Below are 26,655 nucleotides of genomic sequence, written 5' to 3'. Positions count from 1 at the left end.
TGAAATAAAGAATTTAAAGAATACTTCAGGGGTATGTCTAAGTTTTTCTGAGAGCTACTTATTTTGTGAAAATTTAGACATAATTTGTGAAAATTAAAAAGTATATTAAGAAATCAACACAAAAATATGGATTTATCGTATCTTAAGAGACACAAAAATAAAATTTAAAAAAAAAAGTATATTGTGAAGGTACTGCTAAGCAGTAGTAAATTTGGCTTGGACAGACCCCTGTTCTTTAACTATTACAACAAAGTTTCAATTAGCAAACCATTATTTTAATTTAAAATTGTGATTTTTTTTTCTCTTGATTTTTAATATGACAAAATAAATGTAATAGATTGTATTTATAAATGTAGTCATTCATCAAAAAATAAATAAATATTTAATCTATATATTTTTATATTAAAATATCATTTTTAATCCTATATCAAAATAGATAAGTTAAGCTAAAAAAATATAAAAAAATCTATGTACTCATTGGGATTTTTTTTCCACAAAATTTCTTAATAGAAAATCTGATAAAGTCAAAGATACTGCAAACATATTATGAGAAAAAAAAATAGTTACCAGTTAATAACTCTGCTGCTTCAAATAGACTTTGAAAGAGTTTGAAACGGAAAAATGACACCATATCAGGAAAAAAAATATCTGAATTCATCAGCCTTTTTTTTCATTCCATTTTTGGCATATTAGGGTAATTTCTTTTTAATATAACTCCACATTTTCCATCAATAAAATATTATAATGTAGATTTTAATTAACATTATTTGCATTTTTTTTGAAAAAAAATTCATGGTTATTTACTACTTGCTACAGCTATGCAAGTCTATATTAAGGCAGCATTAAATGTGTACTCTAATCTATATTTTCAATCTTAAGAATCAAAAGAATTTCAAATGTGTTGGAATTTAGCACACACCAAGAAAGAAAATTTCGTGAACTAAAATTAATTAATGCAGCAATTTATTTAAAATAAATCTTAAAACTAAGAAAAGAAAATTATAAAAGTATCAATAATTTAAAACACTGTTTTTTAACTTTCAAATTATCAATATATACGTATAGATAAAAAAAAATCAGTTGATTTAAATCAATGATGTTTTCAAAAAAATAATTTGATTTAAATCGTGATTTAAATCAACAAACCCTGGTTAATGGACCTAAATTTCTTCAAAACAGACCCTATGGTGATGTAATACGATATATTTTTCTACTTTCTAAACAGCACAAATCTTTCATTTGTAAAAATTAATAGTATGTTTAATGTTATTTTTTACCATATGAGTTTAGGGTCATTCAACAGAATTTGATGCCTAACATGTCAGAAAATTTGATTATTTATTGTAAAAAATAATAATTCGGTAAACTATGAAAAAAATTAGAAAACACAACTTCAACCACTAAAGAGAGCTGATTATATTCAGAAAAAACTGATGTTTTGAAATTTATGAATCAAAATTTAATAAACTGAATATTAATAAACTGAATATTAATATAATAATTGAACAAATCATAAAGTTAAATTAAATAATTTCATAGTTTCATGGGAGGTTAGTCTGATTTCTAATGCTTCTGTATTTTTGGAAAATCCTGAACTATCTGATGAGAAGTTAAATTTAGTTTAAAAAACATACAGTTTGTTGCCTATTGTTGTTTTGCAGAATAAGCTTCATGGTTCAAAAATATGACGCTCGAGTAAAAGAGAGAAATTAGTCCTTATTCATAAGGGGTTGTTTTCATATGTGTCAACTTTCCTTGAAAAGTAAGGTCTTCTCGCTACATATGAAAACAACTTAAATAAATAGATTAGAAGTTAAAAGTGATCTGCCTTATTTGTGAATACAATTCCGTAAACTAAAAAATTAACAAAAAGAGAAAAAAAAAATCTCATTAAACAAAAAGTGACTTAAAATACTGATTTGCTACACTAAACTAATCTCAGTGGTGCGACAGCTCATCGAGGGCCAAGGTCTACTGTGCCCATCTCAATTTTCTTGACCTTTGGAGTGGAAGAGCAAATGTTCTAGTTGGGTGGTCAGCCTGATGCAGATTCCCCTATGTAGTTCCCAAGCATGATTGGTACACTAATATATATATATATATATATATATATTAATAATTTAAGATTAAAGTACTAACAATTTATTTTGCTCAAGTAATTAGTTTGCATTGCAGCATTCATAAAAATTTACAATAATTTTGCAGCTTAATTTATGTTCTTAAAAAACGAGTTAATAAATTTTAAAAATCTGGATGAATACAGTATAAATATGTTTTGAAAAGGGAAATGATAAAAACACTAAACTAAACTCAGGGGAGCAACAGCTCAGAATAATTTAGGGACCACTGTCTCACATAACTTACTTTTGGCAAGCTTTCCTCTGTATGTCTCTCACAGCATCCCTCCTACGCTTCAATGAGAATAAAGTTTCCAAATGCTCCAATAAAATGCCCTTCTCCATTTCTAGTTTCTTACTCTGAAAGGAAAGAAGAAAAAAAATACAAGAACATCATAAAAGTAAACATTGGGATTGTTTGTAAAACGCATTTATCAGTTTGTAAAGTTTTATTTCTTAGTGTCATCTGTTAAGCTAAAAGTAAATTGAAATTTCTATAGATTTCTAGTATATTTTTGTAGATTTCTAGTGTAACAAAACTCTCATCTTTTATAAGAATAATTCTAAAACTTTAGAAATACATAGCTGACAACATGGATATGGATAAGAAAAAAAACCAGGAGATTTCGCAATATAATATAAATTTCATGATAATTGCTTCATAATGTATTAAATATTGTATACATAAGGAATTTTAGGGATTTTTATAGTCATCAAAATAGAAAGATTGTCAAATTTTCCTGTTTTGATTAACTATAAATGAGCTTGATTATGTTATGTATTATGTTTACTCATAATTTTAAATATTAATATGTATTGAATTCATCAACGACAGTTAAAAGATTTTTTAAATCAATTTAAAAAGTTCTGAATAAAAAATAAACTGAACATTTTAGAACAAAATTAAAGGTTCTTAATCGACTTTTATAAATCAGGCTCGCTTCATTATGTATTAGTAATACTTATCTAAGCATTCAAGCAAGCAATAATAATCTGTCTAAAAATTTTATTTCAATAGGGATTATTTTTAGGAAACTTACTCACAATTTTAGGGAATTTTCTAAAATCTAAAAAAACCAGGTGATTTTTTATTAAACCAGTAGACCAGGAGAAACTGGCAAAGTCCAGTAGAGTTGGCAGCTATGGAAATATAACTACAATTTTAATGAAATTTTTAGTATAACAGAAGAACTCTCATCTTTTTTTCCCCCTACACCAAGCCTGGGTGAATCGACCATGAGGATATCCAATTAAAATGCTCAGACACCAGAATGAGAAATATCCAGATTACCAATATATTTCAATCTGGTGCGCACAAGTTGTTGTTGTTCATTTACGTCGCACTAGAGCTGCACAATGGGCTATTGGCGACGGTCTGGGAAACATCCCTGAGGATGATCCGAAGACATGCCATCACAATTTTGATCCTTTGCAGAGGGAATGGGACCCCCGCTTCGGTAGCCCGACGACCTGCACGCGAAGTCGAGCACTTTACGGTAGCACAGTTTAACGAGGACCAATACCGCACACCCTCGGTCCCTACGCAGACTGATCCAAGTGGTCACCCACCCGCACACTGACCGCAGCCAGTGATGCTTGACTTCGGTGATCTGATGGGAACCGTGTCTTAACGATCAGTCCACTGCGGGACTGGTGCGCACAAAGAATGCATTCATGGAACGACTCCCACACAAATGGCTGCTATGTGATACTAATTATGACCTGTCAAAAATAGGCAACACTTGTCTTCCTAGGTAAATTAGGGGAAATTCTGTTTTTATTTTGTACAAGACACCCCCAACTTTTTTCAGCAGCTGTATCAGGGTGTGTAGCCAAATCTTTCAACAAAAAATAAGCACCTTTTAAGTACTTTTTAAGCATTGCATACATTAATAAAATGCAAAATAATTTTCAAGGACTTTACATGATTATGATAAAATAACTAGTTTCTGACAAAGAACTCTTTTCTTGATTATATTAATTTATTTTCTTGATTAAAATAAGCACTTTTTAAAAACACCATTGGAAAAAACACCTTTAAGGGTTTTTAAAAACCGAAAATCGAAGATAAGCACCTCTAAAAAATACTATACACCATGTATATTACTACAATGAACTTTCTTCATTTAAGTTTATTTATATACAAACAAATTATTTATTTATCTATGAAGAATATGTCTCCAAAATACAAGAAAATGGCAGAATAAGCCAGAAAAAAGGGATCGATAAAAATATTGTTTTTGGATAATTTCCAAAAACTTTCAGAATTTTAATAATTATATAATTAGAATTAAAATTGGTACAAATGAAAAAAAATCAAGTCATTTCTGTACAGAATATTGTACTGACCTCACTATCAGCAGTATTTAATTCAGATATCTTGGATTCAATAGTGTTGGACCATTTTGCTTGTTCCGTTAAATGTAGAGATTCAATTTTATCTGCTTCATGGGCAGCTTCAGCCTTCTCAGTCTGCAATTGTCTTAATTTTTCTTGCTCTCTTTGTTGTTTCTCTAAATTCAGCTAAAAAAGAAAACTAAGTTCTATACAAAGATACTTTGTCATTTAGAACTTATAGGGTGATGTTGAAGTATTTAACAAAGTTTAATTACAGTTTGTGGGGAGAGTATTTATTGACCATGTCAACCCTCATCTATGAAAAGGTACCCCACCATAGAATCAAGTTAACATGTCTTATATACTAGTGCTTTGGACAAGTGCCAAGCTTTGGACATGTGCCTAGGTCATTATGGACCCTTTACCATGAAGCCCAAAGCTTGGCTACTGGTCCGGCTCCACACCAGCCTAGGAACGAGCCCAGTCAGCAAGAATTTATTGAGAATTCAGATATGTACAAAGTCACAATGTTTTAAAAAATGCAAAGATTAAATATAGTACAAGTTAATAACATATAAGAGAAAAATCAGAAAATTAAAAAAATAAATAAGCAAAAATGACTAAAGTAGAAAATCTGTAAAATGGATATGTATTGAATGGAAAATAAGTAAATAAATATGAAGAAAGATAAATTTCGCCTAAAAGTTGAAATTGAAGTTGTAGTTGGCTTTAAGTTGTTGAAGTTCTGATTGGTAACGGGGACAAGTAGAGTGGGAGGCTTTATGGGTACAGTCATGTCGGGAATCGGACTGTTTATTCGAGTCCGAGCAGTTTATACATAAGTCCTCGGTTGAGTCGCAGTTTTCATCCATGTGACCGTTTATACCACATTTAGCACACGTGGGAAATACTTGCTGGCATTGGTTCTGATGATGTCCTAGTGTTTGGCAGTTACGACATCGTTGAAGTACTATTCGTTTTTTTATGAAACATTTATTTAATCCTGCGAAACAATAGTGAAGTTTGAGAAGTTGAATTGCGATACGATGCGAGGCTCTTACTATGTGTTGTTTGCTTTGTTGATGTTTGTGCGGCAAGGTTTTTATGAATTGAATGATGTCTACATTGTTGTTGTAAGTACCGTTTTCTTTTATAAGTTCTAGGATCTCGCCCACGTTGCAATCAAATGGTGCTTAAGGATTATCAGAGAGAGTAACCGTCTTTCTTTTTCAACATACGGTAAACCAGTCTCATGTATAGTTTGGAGAGCTATGTCTTTTTGATGATCATTATGGAATTTCAATTCCACAAGATGGCTGTTTTTGAAGATCTTCTTGACATGTAGTTTCGAGTTGGTTTTAGTAATTTTTTCCAGAATGACATTAGTTGGACAATTTTCCATAGCTGGGATGATGACAGGCTTTGGAGGAAGTTGTGGTTGAACATTATCGCAGTTACCAGGATTGGCATGATTTATATGATCTAATTTGTCTGATACGGCTTTCAAGCTATCGCCTATAGAGTTGATGGTGATATTCGGATGGCAGAATAATTGAACATTTGAGTTGTCCATAATTTGTTTTAACTGTCGAAGAGCTTCGTGGCAAGCTTTTCTCTGTGCTGATGGGAGGCTGCACATTTTCTTTTCGTGACCATGTTGGTTGTTTATGTTGATTTCCAGAGTGTTGAACAGTTTTTTAATATGGGATAATTCATATTCAGATGGTGCTGGTGATTTTGTCTCTGTTGTTTCCTCCTGGGCTGTTTCTTGCGGAGTTTCTGATGAGTCTTCTTCGTTCTCTTCAAATTCTTCCAGAATTTGTGCCTCTGTTTGGTAGGATTGCGTTGATGATGTACAGCTTATTGCTCTCAAAGGTGTGGTTGTTTCCATTTGTTCTCTATTTGACATAATTATACTATTGCTTAGTCTTGTTATTTTTGTTGATTGTTTGTCTGAGGTCTATGTGAAGATTCTTTCATTTCTGATTCGAGACCTAGTGGTAACGTTGGGTGAGCCCCAGCCTAGTTCTGAAGATATATGTCTTTCCATTCTTTTTTTTCTTAAATTGTTAGGTGTTTATCCGTTATTTTTTAGAAACATTACATAAAAAAAGAATTTTAAAAAAGATAGAAGGGGAGCTATGTATTATTTAAAGTAATCGGATTTTTATGTGGCGATGGCGAGCAACCCCCCCCCCCAGAAGAGTTCTATTATAAACGTATGTAATTTAAGAGAGGATCCGATGCTCTATTGATTTGCTGATTTGCCAGTGTCACCGTCCAAAAATGGATATCTAGATTAAAGTAACATGGAAATAAGGAAAATAGCAAGATTGGGTCAGGTGGTCGGAGCAGTATGAGAAATAGAACTTTGAAAAATTTGTGCTTAACTCTCTTCAGAGCATACGGTTAATTTTGAAAATTACTGAAAAATTGCAGATAAGGCGAAACTGAGGGTCTTGAAATCGGAGCGAGTCTGAAGATATATTCGATATCATTATTGATTTTATAGACGGCGACACTGGCAAATTTTACTATATTCAACTACGTTAATTATTAGATTAACTAATGATGTACTAGGTTAGAAAGCAATTATCCTAACCTATGATGAATAAAATTATTTGAAAAATTAACTGGGCTTAGTATGTATCAATTAGTAAAAGTTATCAATTAGTGGGAGCAATGATATTTAAAGATATTGACCCCAACCTATGTGAAAGTAGAAGAAGAAAAAGCTAAGTTGTGTTTGGTTAAACAAACATTGAAAAAATGATGCAATGTTAATCTAGATGCTTACAATTATAATAAAACATTAGTCTGTGATTTTGCATTGATAATACCTTTTGTTTGACCAGGGAATGGTAAGAATGAAAAATACTATTTAAGAATTAGATTAATTAATTTAATTAAGCAATCGCTATGTTAAAGCTTATGCAGAGTCAAACATTAAATTAAAACGACAATACATATATACTAGAGCAATAATTCATTTGGCCAGGGATAGTCACTGCCGAAAATGATTGATGTTGGAGGTTGTTTTATAAGAAGAAAATATATAGAAACATGCAAAGCCCTAAGCTATATATTGCTATTCGAAAAGGCATTGTACAAGCATATGTGGGATGAAGATGAATATAATTAAAATGTAAACAGTAATATTTTAATAATGAGCATATGAAATCAAAATAATTAAAGTTACAACCTCTACATATTTGTAGAATGTGGAAATGGCATTGCACTAAACTATGTATTATAAAAATTAAAAGATGACATAAGTATATATTGATTTTAATATTAAACAAATAAAATGTCAAAAAAATGAATCCTATCCTATTAAAATGAACTTGAAAAGACATTGAACAAGTGTATGTGGAACAGAAAATAAGTATTTAATGAAAATATAAAAATTTAATTTGATATTGATACAAGATAAAAGTTATTTAAGATTACAAATAAAAAAAACATTAAAGATTTAATATAAATATTTAATAAATTATTGGGTCAAGCGGGTGATGAAACTGAATAGACAAATTTAACTGAATATTACATCATATGATTTGTTTTGATATTGTTATGGAGAATAGAACAATACCTAATTATAATGGAAAAGTGATATATGTTTGAAAATTAATATAAAACCACAGGATCAATGAGAGATATGTCGTTAAATCATAAACAATTAAAAATATGTACATAATAAAAAATAAAATAAAAATATTAACATTAAAAAGTTAATTAAAGTGCTCAAAGTCAACGTTTACAAAATGGCGAACATTGACATAGCGAAAACCTATTCCGAGATCATGTCATTGTTTAGAAAGATACCTATGAAAATTTTTAACCAGACTACGGAAATTTATTAACATTATAAATTTAGTGAAGAATCGCATGGCTTATTGCAAAGAAATGTTTAAAATTGAAAAATAAGTTGGAAAAAGTACTTTTAGAAGAAGCCAAAGTTATCGATAAAATGCGCTTGCATTCAATGGCGGTAGAAAATTGACGGTCTGGTACTCTAAGCCTAAATCAATGGAGCATCGGATTTTAAACTTTCATTAATGGAAAATAAACCTCTCCAGAGGCCGAAAAAGACTCATCAGAGATGCCTTGAGGGATTACATGTTAATTTTCATAAACTTTAAAGAGGAAATACCAGTATTTGATGGTTTTTAGAAATTTATTCAGGAGCTACTGAAGAGAAGTTGTCACTGAAGTGGGATCCGGACTAGTTTCCCCAGTTGTAGATACACTACACTACTCCCTCACAAGAAATATATCTGTGATAGAATTTAAAGAACAGATACCACTAGTTGATTCATTGCGGTTTTGTGAGAAGCAGGGAGAGCTGTATTAAGATCACCGTACTTTTGAGTGCTGATCGGGATAGTTAAGATCATCATACTTTTTAGTGCAGAACGTGAGAGCTGTATTAAGTTCAGGGTCATGGTTGCTCCTCTGTTGCCATTCACAGTCGAGTGTATACAGACAGACATTGTGGGTGATTGAGACTGAGTAGCAACAGCACAAGGAGGTGGATAATGTCGTAGTCACAAGCAGCAAGTCAACTGTCTAATTTGGACCACCCATCTTAGTAGGCATGTTCCAAAAGTGGGAGTTTCTGTCAAGGTAGGTGTGTTCACATCACGTCCGGGTCACCAATGTGAGGCAATTTGTTATCGACAATGTCAACCTTCATCTATGAAAAGGTACCCCAACATAGAATCGAGTTACTGTCAAGATAAGCATGCTCATATCCAAGTGGGTGTTACTGTCAAGGTAGGCATGTTCACATCACGTCCAAGTCACCAATGTAGGGATGATAGTTACATTCAATGTCAACCCTTATCTATGAAAAGGTACTCCATCATAAAATTGAGTTAACACGTCTTATATACTAGTGAGTTGGAATTATAATTTTGTAGTGGTAGATACACTACACAGTTGAGGACAAGAAAAGGGATTCTAAAATTGTAAATTTATTCAAAAATTGTAAATGAATGTAATTTTTTTGAAAATTTCACTGGAAATTAAAATTTTAAGATGTTTTTCCCTAAGATTTACTAATAAAAATGTATTAGATATTCTAAAATATAAATAATACTAAGTAAAAATATTGCAAAGAAGTAGAGTATAATTTTGTGGACAAAATTTTTTTTCAATAAAAACTGAATATTCATAATTTTTGCAATCTTAGGCTTAGTAGCTTCTTTTTGAATATTCAAATAAGCGAGCTGCCAACTCCTTAATATTCCATTTTTAGCTTTCATTTAAAATTACCTTGGCTACCATTATTTGTAAGTAATTTAAATTGTTGCACAAATGACCTAAAAATCATTTTATATCGTTTTTAAGTCATGAAGAATTCTTTAAAAGAAGTTCTACATACATGGTATCTGCTACATTTTAGATTTTTAAATCCATGACTTTTCATGAATAATACCCAAAAAAATTTCACGACTTACCAAAGTTACTATTTTCTCGGACAAAAACAGAACAATAAATTTAAAAAAGTATCATACAGTCGTCCACACTTAATCGCCCCTCGGATAATCGAATAACCCGCTTATACGAATAAAATTTAATGGAACCAAATCATTTTAATTTAAACTAATGTTAAACTTCCCCGTTTAAATGGTTATTTGTTATTTTTTGCCCCCGCTTAATTGCATAAAGAAGTGGCACTGAAATGAGGAAAAAAAAATTATTTTTGAGAAATGTTTCACCAGCTAAAATGGAATTTCCCTTTTTCAGTTAAGATAAGGATACAATAGGTGGTCATTTCAATAGAAACTTCTTATTCATTAGTAGGTGTTTGGGATGAAGATTAATCAAATCTTGCTGCCAGTTATACATTGAAGTAAACGAAGGGGGTTTCACCCCTCTTTAACTTACTTCACTCACACATAATTTAATATGTAAAAAAGGGATAGAGTGATTTGTTTTTAGGTCAAGACTTGTGGTCCCCTCTTGATGCTCTATTAGCTTTCATAAGAAAAAGTTTTAAAAACCTAATACATTAGTGTAAAGAGTGTCTTTCTCTTTAAGTAGAATAATTGCTCAATCCAGTGAATAATTTTGAGTTGGTTGCAAGTTGAGCGTGAAAAAGAATGATCTAAATTAATCGGGGGAAAAACAATGAATCTTAGAAACAATAAATTTTTAAAAAATCCCCAACTAAAATAGCGCATTAACTGGGAATTTCTCAAGTTTCGAAGATGAAAAAAGAAAAATTCTGAATGTGTTTGAAAGGAATACTCACAAGTCATGAAAATTTTAGTAGAAACTAAAAGAGAATATCTAATTGTGATAAATTGATGAATTAAACGGGTATAAAAAACAGTCTTCAATCCTATAATTTTTCGGAAGGGATTAAATAATATTTTAGTTCCTACATTATACTTTTCACTAACATTGATTTATTTTAATGTAACTTTAAATGACATTTTTTTTAAGATACTAAGACAAAAAGCTTTAATTATAATTACTTATTGATCATAAAACTGAGCTTATTCAATCAAAACGCTATACTATGCATTAGATACCATTAAAAAGTAAAATTCTGCAAAAATTCAGAATTTAAGATTGAATATTGCACTCCCCTTTTAATCGAATAACCCGCTTAATAGCATAAATTTGGCTGGAGCCGATGGTATTCCTTTAAGCGGGGTTGACTGTAATAACATTCATTGAAATGATAGGTACAACAAAAATTGTTATACTTTGCATCTTCATATTTATTGATTTTAAACTTAAAAAACAGAGTAAAGAAATAGATAAAACAAGAAAATAGCGAAAATAAAATACAAAAGGAAATAACTAGATACAGCCAGATATATGATATATGTAGTTATCTAAACCTGTTTTGTTTCTTCTTAAAAGTGTAATATAAAAAGCCTAAAATAGATTTTTAAAATGATAAAATAAAAAAATTCTGAAATCACAGAAGTTTAAAGAACACGATAAAAAAAATTTCTACCTTAATAAAATATGACTGTGAGTGGGGCTTTTGTCGCAAATTCAGATATTCAGAACACCGTGAAATTAGAGAGGGGGGTAAATTCTATTTCAAAATCTAGATTTTTCAGCAATCTAAATCCATGACTTTTCATGATTTTTCTTTAAAAAAAAGGTTTAAATCATGACAAGTTTTGTTCAATACTGAAATTCATGACTTTCAAGGTAGGCAGATACCCTGTATTTAAAAGCTATCTTTACAAAGAGGAGAGTGGTAAAGATAGAATAGATAATCTGCTAAATGTTATGCTTATTGTTAAAAGAGTGATAATATACTTAGACTTAGAGGTTGGGCAGCTCCAAAAAGCAGGGCACATTGACCAGAGGTCTATTGTACCCAAACCCTAAGTCATGATTAACAAGAAAAACTTATAGTTGAAATGAAGTTCAGCAACCACCTCACAGGAAGGCATTGCATGTTCCCTGGCCTTAATGCAATGTTGCCCTAAATGCTCAAATCTTTGAGCAGAATAGACCTCACAATCACAAAGTATAAGTCTCCTCTTCAAGATGACAACCTCTACAGAGAGCATTAGATTCAATGTTGGCGTCTTCTGAGGGTGCAGTGTCCAGTGAGAAGATCAATGATCTTCCTCCAACTGTTCCTGTTTAGCTTAAGGAGCTCTTTTTGACGTACACTTGGACAGTCACAATTTAGCTCCTTAGCTTGTCTCTGATCTTCTGCGTCGCACTATTGCTCATGGGCAATTTGCCACAGAGTTTGTATATATATGGCCTGAATGATGTGGGAGAAATTCCCAAGGCTGTTTCAGGGCCCCCAGAAAATCACACTAGAGTCAATCCTTGCTGCTTCATCAGCGATAATACACTTAAATAAATAAGGATTTAATAAAAGGAAGAAAGTTGCAATGATGTAATTACAATAAATTATGTAGTTATTACTAATTTAAAAGTATTATAAAAAATAAAAAAAATTATTGCAACACAAGTGTGATTTTGAACCTTCAAAGTGTTGAGCCCCAGGGGAAAATTATCCAGAAATTTTCCTGCTACACACCACTCTCTTATTGAAAACCATAGGGATAATTGATTTTCCGACGCAAGGAAGCTTGCAGCTAAAAGATCAGAGCATTTGATTTTGATTGTTACCGCGAGAATTTAATTCCTGATTTAAACCAGATTAATTCTGCATATTATTTATTCCCGATTTAAACCAGATTAATTCTGCATATTATTATTTTTTAGGAAAAGACAAAAAGTTGTGTTGTTGAGGTACAGGAAAAGCTATCTGAAAATTTGAATTTTGTTGCTGAAAAGAATTTAGAGATTGAAATCTAGGTACAGTAAATTGAGTACTAGCAACACATAGTACTGGCTTAATACAATATTAACATCTGGATTAATATGCGAGTCACTTCATCTATTTCATTTACGGATAGTATCTTGTGATAGCACATTCACAAAATTATTACAAGGTTATGGTTTTAATAATTTCCGAAATCAGTTACAGGGTGAGTAGCCAGATTTTTCAACAAAAAATAAATACCTTTTAAGTAATTTTTAAGCACTCAAAAAATACTTTTAAATCACTTTTCAAAAAAAAAAAAAAATCATAATTAGGATCTGTGCAGAAATAAAATAAAAATTTTCTATCATTTTAAGTTCTTAATTTATAAATATGAAATCAATAAAATTCAAAAAGACTTTCAAGAACTTTACATAATCATGATAAAATAACTAGGTTCTGATAAATATTGCAGAGAAAATTGCGAAAATTATGCATTTTTTGAAATTTAGGATGACAATCGACACAGCAAAGATAAAATCTTTTTAAAAAAATAGAAAATTAAGCACTTTTTAAAAATACTGAATAAAACAAGCACCTTTAAGGGCTTTTGAAAAAATGTATATCAAAAATAAGCACTTTTTAAAAACGCTACATACCCCGAGCTACACTGCATGTTGATTTTAAGACATTAACTTTATCAGAAAGCTTATTAATTTGTTATTGTATATTTACATTACGCAAAAAGTCAAAATCACGAGCAAAAACAAAATAAGCTCATTCTTGTTTAAATGGCTGAATTTGGAATAGTTGGCTTACAAGTGTTGTAGCAACATTAACGTTGATACTTTTAAGGCATGAAAGAAAAAAAAAGAATGAGAAAATAAAATTAAAAATTGTAATGGTCTAATTATGTGTTTTTATTTAACTCGTAATTTGGTGTTATCTATTCATTGAAATCTGTATTTATAATGTTGAAGTTATAAGTTATAAGTAAAGGGGAAAAAAAAGGAAGGAATCCAAAAACAGCTAAACAGAATCAAATTATTGGAATGGAATGAATAATTTTCAATTGAGATGATTTTTAAAGTAAAATTTGCAAAAGGAATGATGATGCTACACAATGATATAAAAAGGTGGGAAAAAAAGATTAGGCAAACGAAAGAGAAAAAAATCACAATACACTAAATATGTGTGTTTTTTACTAGAGTCCTAGAATCCATTGACAATTGTATACATATAATATTGAATAAACAATTGTGACTAAAGAAATAAAAAAAGGAACCTTAAAGCACTCAAATAACTTCATATTATGTGAAGAGAATGAATATTTTTTTAATTTTGAATTTCTTCTAATCTGAATCATATTAGATCCATGAGTTGGCTTACCCTAATCAGCCCGAGCACAATGTCAGGAGGCTTTAAAACACAACTGATCAGATGTTGCATCATTCGTATTGCACTTAGTACAAAACTTCATCAGGGTGCGCAGCCAAATCTTTCAACAAAAATAACCACATTTTAAGTACTTTTTAAGCACTCAAAAAATATTTTTAAGCACTATATACATTAACAAAATGCAAAATAATTTTCAAAGACTTTACATGATCATGATAAAATGACTAGTTTCTGACAAAGAACTCTTTTCTTGATTATATTAGCCATTATGAAATGATCCAGAGATTTTTCGGTTTGTTATCAAAGGGTGGAAAATGAAGCCAGAAATTCAGAACATATTGCAAAATGCAACTGAGTTGCTCATGAGAACGCAATAATTATTCCCACTGGATACAGCTCAGCATATGTGGACTCGCAAGTACTTCATCAAACATGTAAAATGATTGGCGCTACTACGGACCGACGGTATGCTGAAATGCATTGTGTTTGAATAAATAGTGAAAATGTTGAATAGAACAATGTGAAAACCTAGCTTTTGCATAATACATGGCGAAAATCGACATGGTAAAGAAAAAAAATGCAAATTTTCTAAAAAGAAAAGTCAAGCTTTTTAAAAACATCCGATAAAAAAGTACCTTCAAGGGGTTTTAAAAAATGAAAATAAAAACCACCTTTAATGGCCTTTAAGAAATAAAAAAAGCATTTTTAAGCACTAAAAACACACCATGAAATTACATTGTAAAATGAATAAAATAAAAATAATTACTCTTTCAAGTTCCTGCTTACAATCTTCCCAAGCAACTACAGTTTCTCTTTCAAGAGTCTCATTTTCTTTCTGCAAGAGTTAAGAAATTACAAGTTTTTTTTCGCAAGTTTCATAAAGCATTTGGCATTACAAAGATTTTATAATAACCATTCAATTTAAGTCTTTCATTTAATTCTGTGACAACAAAAATCATTACAAGACTTAGGGTTTCCTAAACTGGTTTTGGATAAGAGACTTATTGCGCAAAATAGTTTTCTTTTGAGTATTTAGGAACCTAATATTCTGAAAACAGTTAAAATAGAGTAAAATCTCGCTACAATATTTTGGAAACCAAATAACTACATTGTTGTAGAGAGGTATATTATTATATCGAGGGCCTACATACTTTGGGGACACAATAAGATTTTTAAAAAATTTTAACGTTATATATGTATTAACTATAAATCAATTTATATATTATATAAAAAATTTAATTTGCAGAATGGTAATTATGGAAAAATATGAAATCAGATAAGAATGCTACATCTGTGACTTCTTTAGAGATAAGGTAGGCAATTCCAAGAATGGAAGGTCTTGGGGTGGTGGTCTATGTACATCAAGGATGGGGTATTGAAATCTGAATACAAAAGCCACTCACTGTGGTGAAAGGAAATAAGATAAGTACAAAATCAGCAGTCAGACTTCTCTTGTCAGAAAAGGCAAAACAAAAAAAAAAAACAATGGCAAAATATGATAAAATAAGATTTTTACATCATTTGAAAACCAATAATAAATGGAAAAAATAAAGTTGAAACTTGAAAAAAAAATTGTTTTACATGGGTTTATTTCTTCAGAGAATCGTAATCGTAATATTGAAAGAATATCGTAATATTGAAAGGTGGATAACATTAATTCATATACAAGTTCATCACGACCACGAAACATTATTGTAATAGAGGGAGTTACTGTTGTATCGGATATCATAGTAGCGAGAGTTCACTGTACTTTTATCACTTTATGTTACACTCAAGCACTAATACCATTTTTTTTTAATATTAAATTTTAATTCAATATCAATTTGCATTTTTAAGATTACATTAATAAGTTTTAAAATATTTTACAGACATGAATCATAGCTCGAAAAATATGTATACAATTTTGAGCTTAGACCTGGACAAAATTAGTCCAATACTTGAACTAGTTTTGTCATTTAGTGATGTTAATTTGTATTATTAGAGAAACTAAAAAAACAAAATATGTATATAAAACTGCATTAACTATACTTTATATATAAAATGTTTTCCAGAAAAATTTATCCATAAAACAATGCCAAAAAAATACACACTTCAAAAAAAATTTTAAAAATATCACGCTATCATAAAAATGCCCTTAAAACAAAAGATTTTGCACAAAAGCAAAACAGAAAAAATAATTAAATCTATCTTAATTCTTGAAAGTTTAAAGCTTAACGTCTCAGTTTTCCAATTAGTTATCCTCATAACCGTTTATTTCGCACCCTTTATAGTCCCTTTGGAAAAATTATAATTAACAATATTTTTTCTGTATATACTAAAGTTTAACCTATCTAAGTATGCACATAGAATGTATTTGATATAACTCACTTATCTCTAGGCAAAATCAGGTCCTTTCATGAAAAAAGGCTAAAAACAACATGGGCTAGGTTTTTTTTTTTCTCCACAAAATTCGTGCTTTGGCAAATCCTGACAAGTAGGGACAGTTTTAATTATTCTGAACTGATAAAATTTTAGATATTTAAAAATGATTGTTAACTTTTACAACCAAGAAAAAATTCTGTACGTAAGTAACACATTTTTATTTCTTTTAAACTCTTGTTGATACTTTTTACTAAGTTAAATACTTACGGCAAACAGAATTAAGTATGCCACATCAAAAAATTTATTTCAATTCTTATTAATCTAATTGATAGTTTTAAATTTGTGCTTTTCTTCTTCATAATTTTATCTATGCTTAAATGCTTTGAAGAACAAAAGTGTTTTAAGAAAGGGAAAAAAATATGTATATAAAGAAATAAACAAAATTAAAAATGTTCAGATATTTATTCAATCTTCTATTATTAAAAATATATAAATAAATAAAAGAAATTTTTTGGTAATAATTTTTAGAAAATGAAGAGCAATAAATTAAATTGAACTACATAATACTTTTGTGGTTTCAAAATTATTGATTAAAACTTTATAAAGCTAAATATATACTTCTGATGAATGACTTCTTGCACTTGATGGAAGCATGTGACATAAATATCTTTTCTGCATCTAAGGAAGTGAAATAATACGTGAATAATATAATAAATAAGTGAATAATATAATTAATTTAGGAAAATTATGAGAATCACAAAATTTTAAGAATAGCAATATAGTAGACACAAGATTTTCAGAAAAATTCAGAACTGAAGTATTTACAGTTAAATGAGTTACCAAGGGCACTTTATTCATGAGTATTTCTTCTCTAAAATGATGCGTAGCCAAATCTTTCAACAAAAATAAGCACCTTTTAAACATTTGTGACAAAGGAAAAAATATAAATAAGATGGTTATTTGTCCAAAAAAAAACCTGAAGGAAAAAAAAAGAGGTCCCCACACTTTTTTGTTTATTAAAAGTTAGTTATTGAAAAGTATGTACAGGGCTGTAGTTATGTCTATTTCAAATGCTAGCAGCTAAGTAGGCAACTTTAGACATTTTTAAAATGTCAAAACTTTTGCAATTTATGTCTGGTCATAATATTTCATCAACATTACAAATAGTTCATGTCCCAAAGCAAAACGGGATACCTGAAAGTGACGTAGTGGGGGTATTTCGATCCTGATTGGTTGTCAAAGCGTGGCAATTTTTTACACTAGCTAATTGTTCCTTCCATTCTATTTTGAGTAAGCAAAGCTAGTCAAGCATCAATTCTCTTCAATGACACATTCTAAATTCTTTCCCTATATTTTGCACAGAGACTCAACATAAAGATTAATAGTATTTATTCTTTCGTTTCAGAAAATAACAAAAACAGACAGAATAAATTACTCTAACTTAATCTTCAATTTTTAATTAAATAACCTGAATTTTAGACATTAAAACTATTTTTCTCCGGCGGTAAAATTTTTTGTTATCGAGTAGAAAAATAGCCTGTGGGATCTTATGATGTGGCCCTTTAGTTTAAGACCTAAATGCTTGAATTACTTTGATAAGTAACTTTGAGAATCTTTAGATTTTGTAAAAAAAAATATATACATTTATTCATAATGTAAGCAATAAATGCTAGATCAGCCTCAGAAATTTTGACTTACATTTTGCTCAGTTTCTCTTCTTTGTCTTTGAAGATCTTCCATTTGAATCTTTAATTGAGTGATATTCCATGGATCCTTTTCTCGATTCATTTCTTTCAATTCTTTCAGCTCTTTCTAAATATGCAAAGAGCTATAATAATATATATTACAGAATTCACTCATTTAAATTAACTTAATCGAACCAACTGATTCTCAAAAAAATCATCATAGCTAAGTAAAAAAATCCAGTAGATTTTACAAAATACTACAAATTTCATGATAATTGTTGCAAAATGTACTAAATATTTCACACATAGGTAATTTTAGGGATTTTTATATTCATGAAAACTGCAATATTTTCCAGTTATGTTTAACATTAAATGAGCTTGAAATGTTATGTATCATGTTTACTCATAATTTAGAATAGTAATAGGTATTTAATTCATCAAAGATAGTTATAAGATTTTTTAATTAGTTTAAAAAGGAAGTTCTATATAAACTCAAAATTTTAGAACAAAAAAATTTTTTAAACTGATTTTTATAAATGAGACTAGCTAATGTATTAGTAACACATATTTAAATATTCAAGCAAGCAATAATCTGCCCAAAAATTCTATTTTAATATTGATTTATTTAGGAAACTTACTTTTAGGGAATTTTCAAAAATGTTAAAAAACAAGGCGGATTTTAATTAAACCAGTAAACCAGGAGAAACTGACAAAATCCAGTAGAGTTGGCAACTATGAATCATTTATTTCAATCACATGATTTTTTCGTAAAGATAAATCATCGATTTAAAAACTTACAACGCTTAATATAAGATTATTTAAAATTATTATTGATTTAAAAAGTAATAATGAATAGTTTCAAAAATTATTAGCAATAGTTTGATCTGTTAACAAGATTTTATCAACTAAATTAGGGTAAAGCAACCAGTGAAGTAACACACACCAATGAAGGAATATTTCATAAATATTTTTTAAAATTAAAATTTTAAAAGTTTTTACTTAGATTGATTGGTAACAGTAGCTTACTGCCAAACAACAGGAAGTCATCTAACAATGCATTGGTGTACCTGGTCATATGGTCTTCTCTGGAAATTTTTTTAAATTTGTTAGAATCTGTTCAGCACCTTGTTTTAATGACAAAATTATAGGGTCAGTGTTTGTATTTATCCATTTAAAGTACAATTAATTGCATATAATAGTTCTATTTTCCTCACTATGAAAAAAAGAACTCAAAATATGGTTATTGAAGTTATGTTTTATTTATTTTAAGCATCATAGCATAAGCAAGTACTGAGATTAAGGGGTGTTTATTAAATGGATTACCAAACAATGAAAAACCAATGAATGATAAAGTGTTCCTTTACTGGGATTTTTCCAAGTTAATGAAAATAAAAGAAAAAAATTTAATTTCCTTGTATCTTTAGTCATATTATACATCAAAATTATGTTAAAATTACAAAAAACAACTTCCAACCAGTGAAGGAACAGGCTTGTTCCTTCACTGGTTAGAAGTGGCTTGTTTCTAAAAATCTTCAAAAAGGTGATAAATCTTAAATAAGGAGACAAAATGTGATAACTTTTAAAAAATGGTGAAAAGGTTTGAAATGTGACCCACTCTTCACCCTGAGTTTTATCAGAACTGTTTATATCGAATAAGTAATGCCATTGATATGAAACATTCTGAATCGCTATAAGTGAGAAAATATGAATTTCAAACACTTTTGATTAATAAAAAGCCTATTTAAATACCGAAAAATTCATTTTATATAGAAATAACACTACAAAAGTGACAAAAGTTGAACAAGAAAAAGTATAGATATTTCAGCCCTGTGGCAGAATATTTTCAGGCTTTCTTCTACATACCTCTCTAATACTAATATCAATCTGCAAGATACTTAAAAATTACAAATATACATGTTACTAATTTAAAGTAACAGAAGCGTTAACTTCAATAAATAAATCTAAAAAAATGGGTTTCAATAATTTTTTTTTTTAAACTGAATATGTAATATTTTTTTATTCTAATATATTCTATTTCTCTTACATTTTGTAGGACACACTAATTACCTCCTTTTTTGCAATTTGTAATTCATCATCACATTTTTAAAAAAAATTGTGAAATCCCTAGTAGTAACTACTGAAAAAAGAGATTGACACCGAAATCACACAAAATGGACTCTTTAAAAGGGGTTATTAAAGGCATGTTTTCATTGTGAGATTCAATTGTTGTAACAAATAATATCATATTAAAAATAACAGATTTTAAAAGCTATGTGTAAATCAGTAATAATAACTGCAAGAAAAATTAAAACAATAATTTCTACAAAAGCCAAATTTTTTACTTCATTATTCTTTATTTTTCATTATTCTCAAATGAGAATAGAAAAATAAGTATTTTTTTTCCACTCCAATGCGCGAGAAAGGCATGTTTTGAATTTAATTCTGAAGAAAAAATAAAATCTTACGAAAATTTCTGCAGAAAAGAAAAGCTAAATTTCTTACTTCCCAAAGGAAGAATCTTTCTGCAAGAACTCAGTATCGTTCTGTGACAATGTCGCCACGATGTACTTTAGTGAGAGATGTTTTTTGTATTTGTAGGTATTAAGAGTTGCAAGTGAGGAAATGAGATTTCATAGCTTTAAAAATTAATAAAAACTATTTTTTTCAAATGATACTTCAATCTAACAAGATAATGCAATAAAGTCATTGTCAGGCTACATACTGAACAGATAAGTTATTCATATTTTTGACGGTAAACACTGCATTTGAAACAGAACAATGCTAATACTTAATATAACATTACCTAGCTTTATATAGATAACCTAATCTAGTAGGTTTTATTTAGAACCATGAATGGTCAATGTCCTCCTATTTATTCTTCATTAATTTTTCTAACAGTTAAATAACCAGACATGCCAACATTGGAAAAATAAAATAGATTTTACTAGCAACATTTTTTAAGCTACAAATAAAGTGTTTTCATATATCATGCATAATCATGCAAGTCAAAAAGAGAAATTCAAAATTGGAAATAATAAAAGCACTTACATTCAGAGAAGTAAAAAATATGTATATAAATCTTAATCTAAAAAAGATTTTTTTAAAACCATTATTTATAATTACTTCAACTATAAACACTCAACATACTGCAATACTGGCAATAGAACATCTGTTGAGGAATATGAGAAATATTTTAGCCATCAGGGGTTATTTTATTGCCAACTTTGTAAAAAAAATTTCTTCAACAAATAAGGAGAAATTTGAGAATATACGGGTAAACAGGAGATAGACATAAAATGAAGGAACCTTCGTTAAAAAACTGTAGACTTGATAAGTATGAATGAGTTTGTCTTTGATAGCAAAAAGTAAATAAACTTTAGCAACTAATAAAATCATAATAATGAAATATGACATAATAATAAATCCATACCATAAACTGTTTATGTTCAACATCTAAGAGTTGAGCCAATTTTTGTCTCCTAGAATCTATTTTCTCTTTGGCAGCAACTCTCTGGTTTTCCAAGACATATGATTCTTCCCGCATTCTGTACAATGCACATAAAAATAAATTAACATTAGCTGAAACATTTGATAAGAAAAGAACCAGCATTTATTACATTGATGATATTAAATAGGAGTATAGAATAAAATATGAAATATATGAATTTTCTTATTTTATTCATTTGCATAGGTTGCAAAAGAATAAAATAAGCTGAATTATGATTTTTAAAAAATAATTATAATAAATGATGAGAATAGTCATCAGAAAAACATAATTCATTATTCTAGAATTTAGTTATTTTATTTTGAATTAAAAAGCTCGACAAGATATACTTACGAAAGTTTTATAAACGCATATTCTTTTCATAATTTATTTAATATATTGTTTTATTTAAGAAAAAATTAGGTAAATTATAAATTCCGCTACTTTTTAAAAAAAAATCCATATTTTACATGAAGTAGGTCACATAAACATGCAAAATATTCAATAAATGATTGATTATTGATTGGATATAAATGTAATTATTTCTGGTTAAAATTATCCCAACTCTAGAAAGCCCTGCCATGTCCGCATGGACCCCTAGGGTTCCCCAGTATACCCTTTGGGAAGTACAGTACAGAACCCGTTATCCGGAAATCAGAAAACCGGAACAAAATTTGATACACTTTCGCGCCATTTAAAAAAAAAATTTTTTTTTTTCCTTATAAGATTTTAGGATTTTTTTTCCTTTTTTAAAAGATGTTTACCTTACCATCATTTTGGAAATAATCACTAGTGTATTCCTTCATCGTTTTTTCTTCTTTTTAAGATTATTTCCACAAAAAAAAATTTTTTTTTCTTGAGTTTAACAATAAACAAACGGCTTTTTGTAGCAATTCAGAAAACCGGAAAAATCAGTTATCCGGAATAGCGATGGTCCCAATCATTCCGGATAATCGGTTCCCAAGTGTACTGTATGAGATGATTGAGAAGTAGTTAAAAAATGTAACACACAAATTGTGCAATTAAAAAGAGATGTTTTATTAAAAGATATGAATTATTTTTTTTATTTTTTTTTTCAACATATTTTTTACCAAGCACATCCTTCCCCCAGAAATATTTGTTTTGGAAACATGGAGGGCTTTATTACCTAACAGATTTAACATGCACTAGTCACCATTTACTACAATATTTAAAACTAAAAAGAGAAAATAAAAAGTTATGGAAAACACACAAGATTAACATAATTTTGCAAGCATCCCACCATTAAATCTGGTGACCTCGGAACACATGATAAGGGGTCTGTCTAGGTTTTTCTGAGAGGATTAAAATTAAAAATTATATTAAAATGGAAAATTAATTGAAAATTAAAAATTATATTAAAAAATCAACTCAAAAATATGGATTTATCGTTTCTTACGAGACACAAAAATAAAATTTTAAGAAAAGTTTTTCGTGAATTTCCCAAAGTTGAATTTGTGAAGGTACCGCTAAACGGTAGTGAATTCGGCTTAGATAGACCCCTGATGATACATTCAAAACTTTTTCCTCTTTTGAATCCTCCACTATATAACATAACATGAACATAAAGAGAAACTATTATTTTCTCAAGCATATTGAGAAGGAAAATGTTTTTTAAATACCTTGGTGTTGTCAAAACTTTAGCTTCTTCTAAATATTTGTATTTAGTGCATTTTCTAGCCAGGTCCTGATGAAAACTTGCAACCTCTTGACATTTTTTGGCATGAACGGCTTCCTTCTCTCTTTTGGAAACTATAGCTTGTTCGGCTAAATCTTTTCGGCGCCGAGAAACCCAATAACTAGATAATGCCATTTGAAAGATGAAGTTCAAACTGATACATTAATCTAAAGACAAAAAGTCACGGTATTAACACATACCAACACTTAAAATATACCTATTTCCATAATAGCCCGTCAAACGACCGAACTTAATGTTTCTTAATTGAATGTATGAAATATGGCTGTTAAAAAGGAAATAAACTAAATAAACTTTTAATTTTAAAAAAATGTATATTGCCAATTTTTATGTATTACAAACACAAGGAATAAGAATTTTTAATTCATTGCTCAACACATTTTTTACATATACATACAATGGGTGTTTCCATTGTACATTTTCCGCAAACATGTTTCTTCTAATTATTATTATTTCTATAATTCTTATAATTACAGTAGAGAACCATTTATCCGGTATCCAGATAACCGGGAAAAATTTTCCTCGATTTTTCCCGCCATTTTAAACTAGAACGAAAAAAGCGCAAATTGGACTCATCCTTGAAGTTGAGTAGAGGAAAATGTAAGGAAGGGGAAGATTTTTTTCCCCGTTTACCCAGAGAAACGTCATTTCCTCCGTGACCTTGAAGGCAGGGAAGGGAGGAATGTTTTATTTTTTCCTTTAGGCCGTCAATCAAACTCAAGGGTGTGGCATGCTGATTTCGTTTTCTGCTTGATTTACGAGGGGGGTGGGGAAAATGCATTGCATGCATATCAGTGAACAGAAAAAGAAAAGAGAAAAATATATTTATTTGACATCGACTAATAAAAATAAAATCGTTTTCTTTTGAATAAATTCTCATTCTTTGGAAGAGCGGTATCAATTGCAAGTTTTTCTTGGTGTGGAATCACATCTGCTGTAATTAAAAATCTTGTTTTTATCAACAAAAAAAATAAAATAAAATGAGAATTGTTTATTAATTTAAACATAGGATTATTTTATGAAGCAGATTGCAGTTTTGTTTTTCTGATTCCACTACGTTTGATTTTTTTTCTTTTCGCAATAAATTTCGCACTCAATAAATTAATTCTTTTTATTCATAAATTTTATCATTAGGTTTTTTTTCTTTTTTTTGAATTCCGTTGATCTTGCTTTGTTCCGGGTTTTAATATTTATGCTAGTGCTTTTTTTAACTATCGTTTCGATTCGATAATTTTCAAGTGTTTTTATTTAGATTAATAAATTTTCCTTCTATTTTATCGTTTCCCCCCGTATAATTAGGTATGAAATATATTGTGTTATTTAATCATTGGTTTTGTTTAGATTATTTAATTTAGGAATTGTAATTATTTTTAAAAAATAAATATGAGAATTTTGTATTTTTTAAACTTTATTTCTTGTCTAAACTTGCAAATTTTTTTATTCTTTTAAATGTTATATTTCTACCATTTTTTTTTTCTTTTTAAAGTTAGGAGTACCTTTCTTTTTTCTCTTACTTTATGCATTACACTTTTTCCTTGTACTTCGGGTTCGATAAAACATCGATTATCGACACTTTTTGGTCGATCCAGAAAACCGGGAAATTCAGATATCCGGGATAGCGATGGTCCCGTACATCCCGGATAATTGGTTCTCTACTGTATAATCATATGAATCATAATTCGTATAATTAATATAATTTCTTCCAAGAACTTGTGCTGACTTAATTGTTTCGACATTTTCCTGGGTAAAAACTAACAGTTGAGAAGTAAAGCTATCAAAATAAAATATAAGCTACTGACCAAAACATTTAATTTTTCTCACTTTTCTTACATAAAAATGTCAATGCAAAATTTTACGTACTTTCCTGTAATTTAAATGTAAATTTGAATTCCCAGTTATTCTGATTGAACTTACTACACAACAGTCTTTGCAGATGCGCGCAACTAATCTAATGCAATACATTGAACAGGCATTACATTGTAATTTCTGACCCGATAACCTTATAAAGCAATAAATTGTTCCCACAATCAAATGACTGGTTGTGGTAGAAATAGGTATACGACGAGTATTATTCAAAGCAAACAAAATACAAAAAAAAAAATTATTAATAGAATATTAACTGCATGTAATTGTTAGAAAAAGTCATGATATGCAAAAACGATAAGATGATAAGCCCATTTTTGATGCAAAAGTTCTTAAATTGCAGTTTGACCGGTTATGATATGTTTAATGTTAAAGCTTGAAAAAGAAATCACTAAGAGACCAAAAAAAAAAAAAATTGTCGAAGATACATTGCAAATCAATTTCATAAAAATCAAACTGCAAAACATTATGGCAATGGACACAACTTTTAACATAAGATATATCTTCATAACTAGATGTGTTTAGTTTTGCTATTTCTTAATACATTAGGTCCTTTTCAAATCCTTGAGACCGATTTGGTATGAGTCGCAAAAAAATTCAAGATTTAATGCAGGTTGATAATAATTCAAAACAATGTTTTTTGATGTAGCAACACAACTTTGTAGAAAAATGACACTCTTGTTTCCCTGTAGTAAATTTACCATGATTAAAAAAATAATGCTATAAAATAAAAATAAAGCATATTAAAAAAAATAATGATGAATAAATAAAATGTAACTGAACATAATATTTTCAGTAATAGTTTACAATCGGGTCCCCTCTTATATTTGGCGATTTGAAAATATACAATATATTTGAAAATTTTCTTTCCATATTATTATTATCAAACATTTACAAAATAATATCTTTGGAACATAGCGAAATTTCAAATGTTTCAAAATAACACAAGTTAAAATTACGTTCTATAAATTATTACTAAATTTCTCTGAAAAATTAGAACATAAACGACTTTGATTTGGATTTTTTGGATTCGAAAAATCGTCATAGAAAAAAATTAGAGCTATCTAGGAGCACAACATAACATACAGAATTTTGCTTAAACTTACAAATAAAACAATCATAGGAAATACGTAATATAGAAAAAAGATTAACATACTGCTTACTGTGTAAATCCTGAAATTAAGAATAGCAATAAGAGAAATTAAATTTACATAAAGAGCAGAAAAACCGCGTTTGAATTCAAAATTATAAAAAAAAAAAGGTTTACCTCCGCTGATTTATTCACAACGCTATCAACTACCTATTTCTTTTATCTGAACATCAACTTTTCAATTCGCACAAATTAAATTTTAAATAAACAAATTTTGAGCATAGAAGAAACAGAAAGAATAAGAAAGCTGTAAGCCAAAACTTAGAAATCGGATTTCCATTATACA

At 29.2% G+C, this 26,655-nt stretch overlaps 1 protein-coding gene across 3 annotated transcripts in view; it reads right to left on the bottom strand.

The window, feature by feature from the left end:
- LOC107449459 (uncharacterized) overlaps nucleotides 1-26,620 on the bottom strand; it is a 156,492-nt gene extending 129,872 nt beyond the window's left edge. The window contains exons 1-8 of one of the 3 annotated variants that reach the window (XM_087169515.1): nucleotides 26,487-26,620; nucleotides 23,283-23,505; nucleotides 21,589-21,703; nucleotides 18,172-18,285; nucleotides 17,092-17,151; nucleotides 14,879-14,947; nucleotides 4,467-4,640; nucleotides 2,365-2,477 (exon numbers count right to left, since the gene is read on the bottom strand). In XM_087169515.1, the coding sequence (XP_087025641.1) occupies nucleotides 2,365-2,477; nucleotides 4,467-4,640; nucleotides 14,879-14,947; nucleotides 17,092-17,151; nucleotides 18,172-18,285; nucleotides 21,589-21,703; nucleotides 23,283-23,473 (836 nt within the window). In that variant the 5' untranslated portion in view covers nucleotides 23,474-23,505; nucleotides 26,487-26,620. Of the gene's footprint in view, nucleotides 1-2,364; nucleotides 2,478-4,466; nucleotides 4,641-14,878; nucleotides 14,948-17,091; nucleotides 17,152-18,171; nucleotides 18,286-21,588; nucleotides 21,704-23,282; nucleotides 23,506-26,375 lie in introns of all 3 variants that reach the window. The other 2 variants (XM_087169513.1, XM_087169514.1) reach the window with 2 other exon arrangements.
- Nucleotides 26,621-26,655: the final 35 nt, after the last annotated feature.

This window comes from Parasteatoda tepidariorum, chromosome 8 (assembly GCF_982258835.1).
Source record: "Parasteatoda tepidariorum strain Cologne lab strain chromosome 8, Ptep-v5.0, whole genome shotgun sequence".
NCBI classification, from domain to species: Eukaryota; Metazoa; Arthropoda; class Arachnida; order Araneae; family Theridiidae; genus Parasteatoda; species Parasteatoda tepidariorum.
The sequence above is the reverse complement of the archived record's forward strand: the minus strand, read 5'-3'. Positions and strand labels throughout refer to the sequence as shown.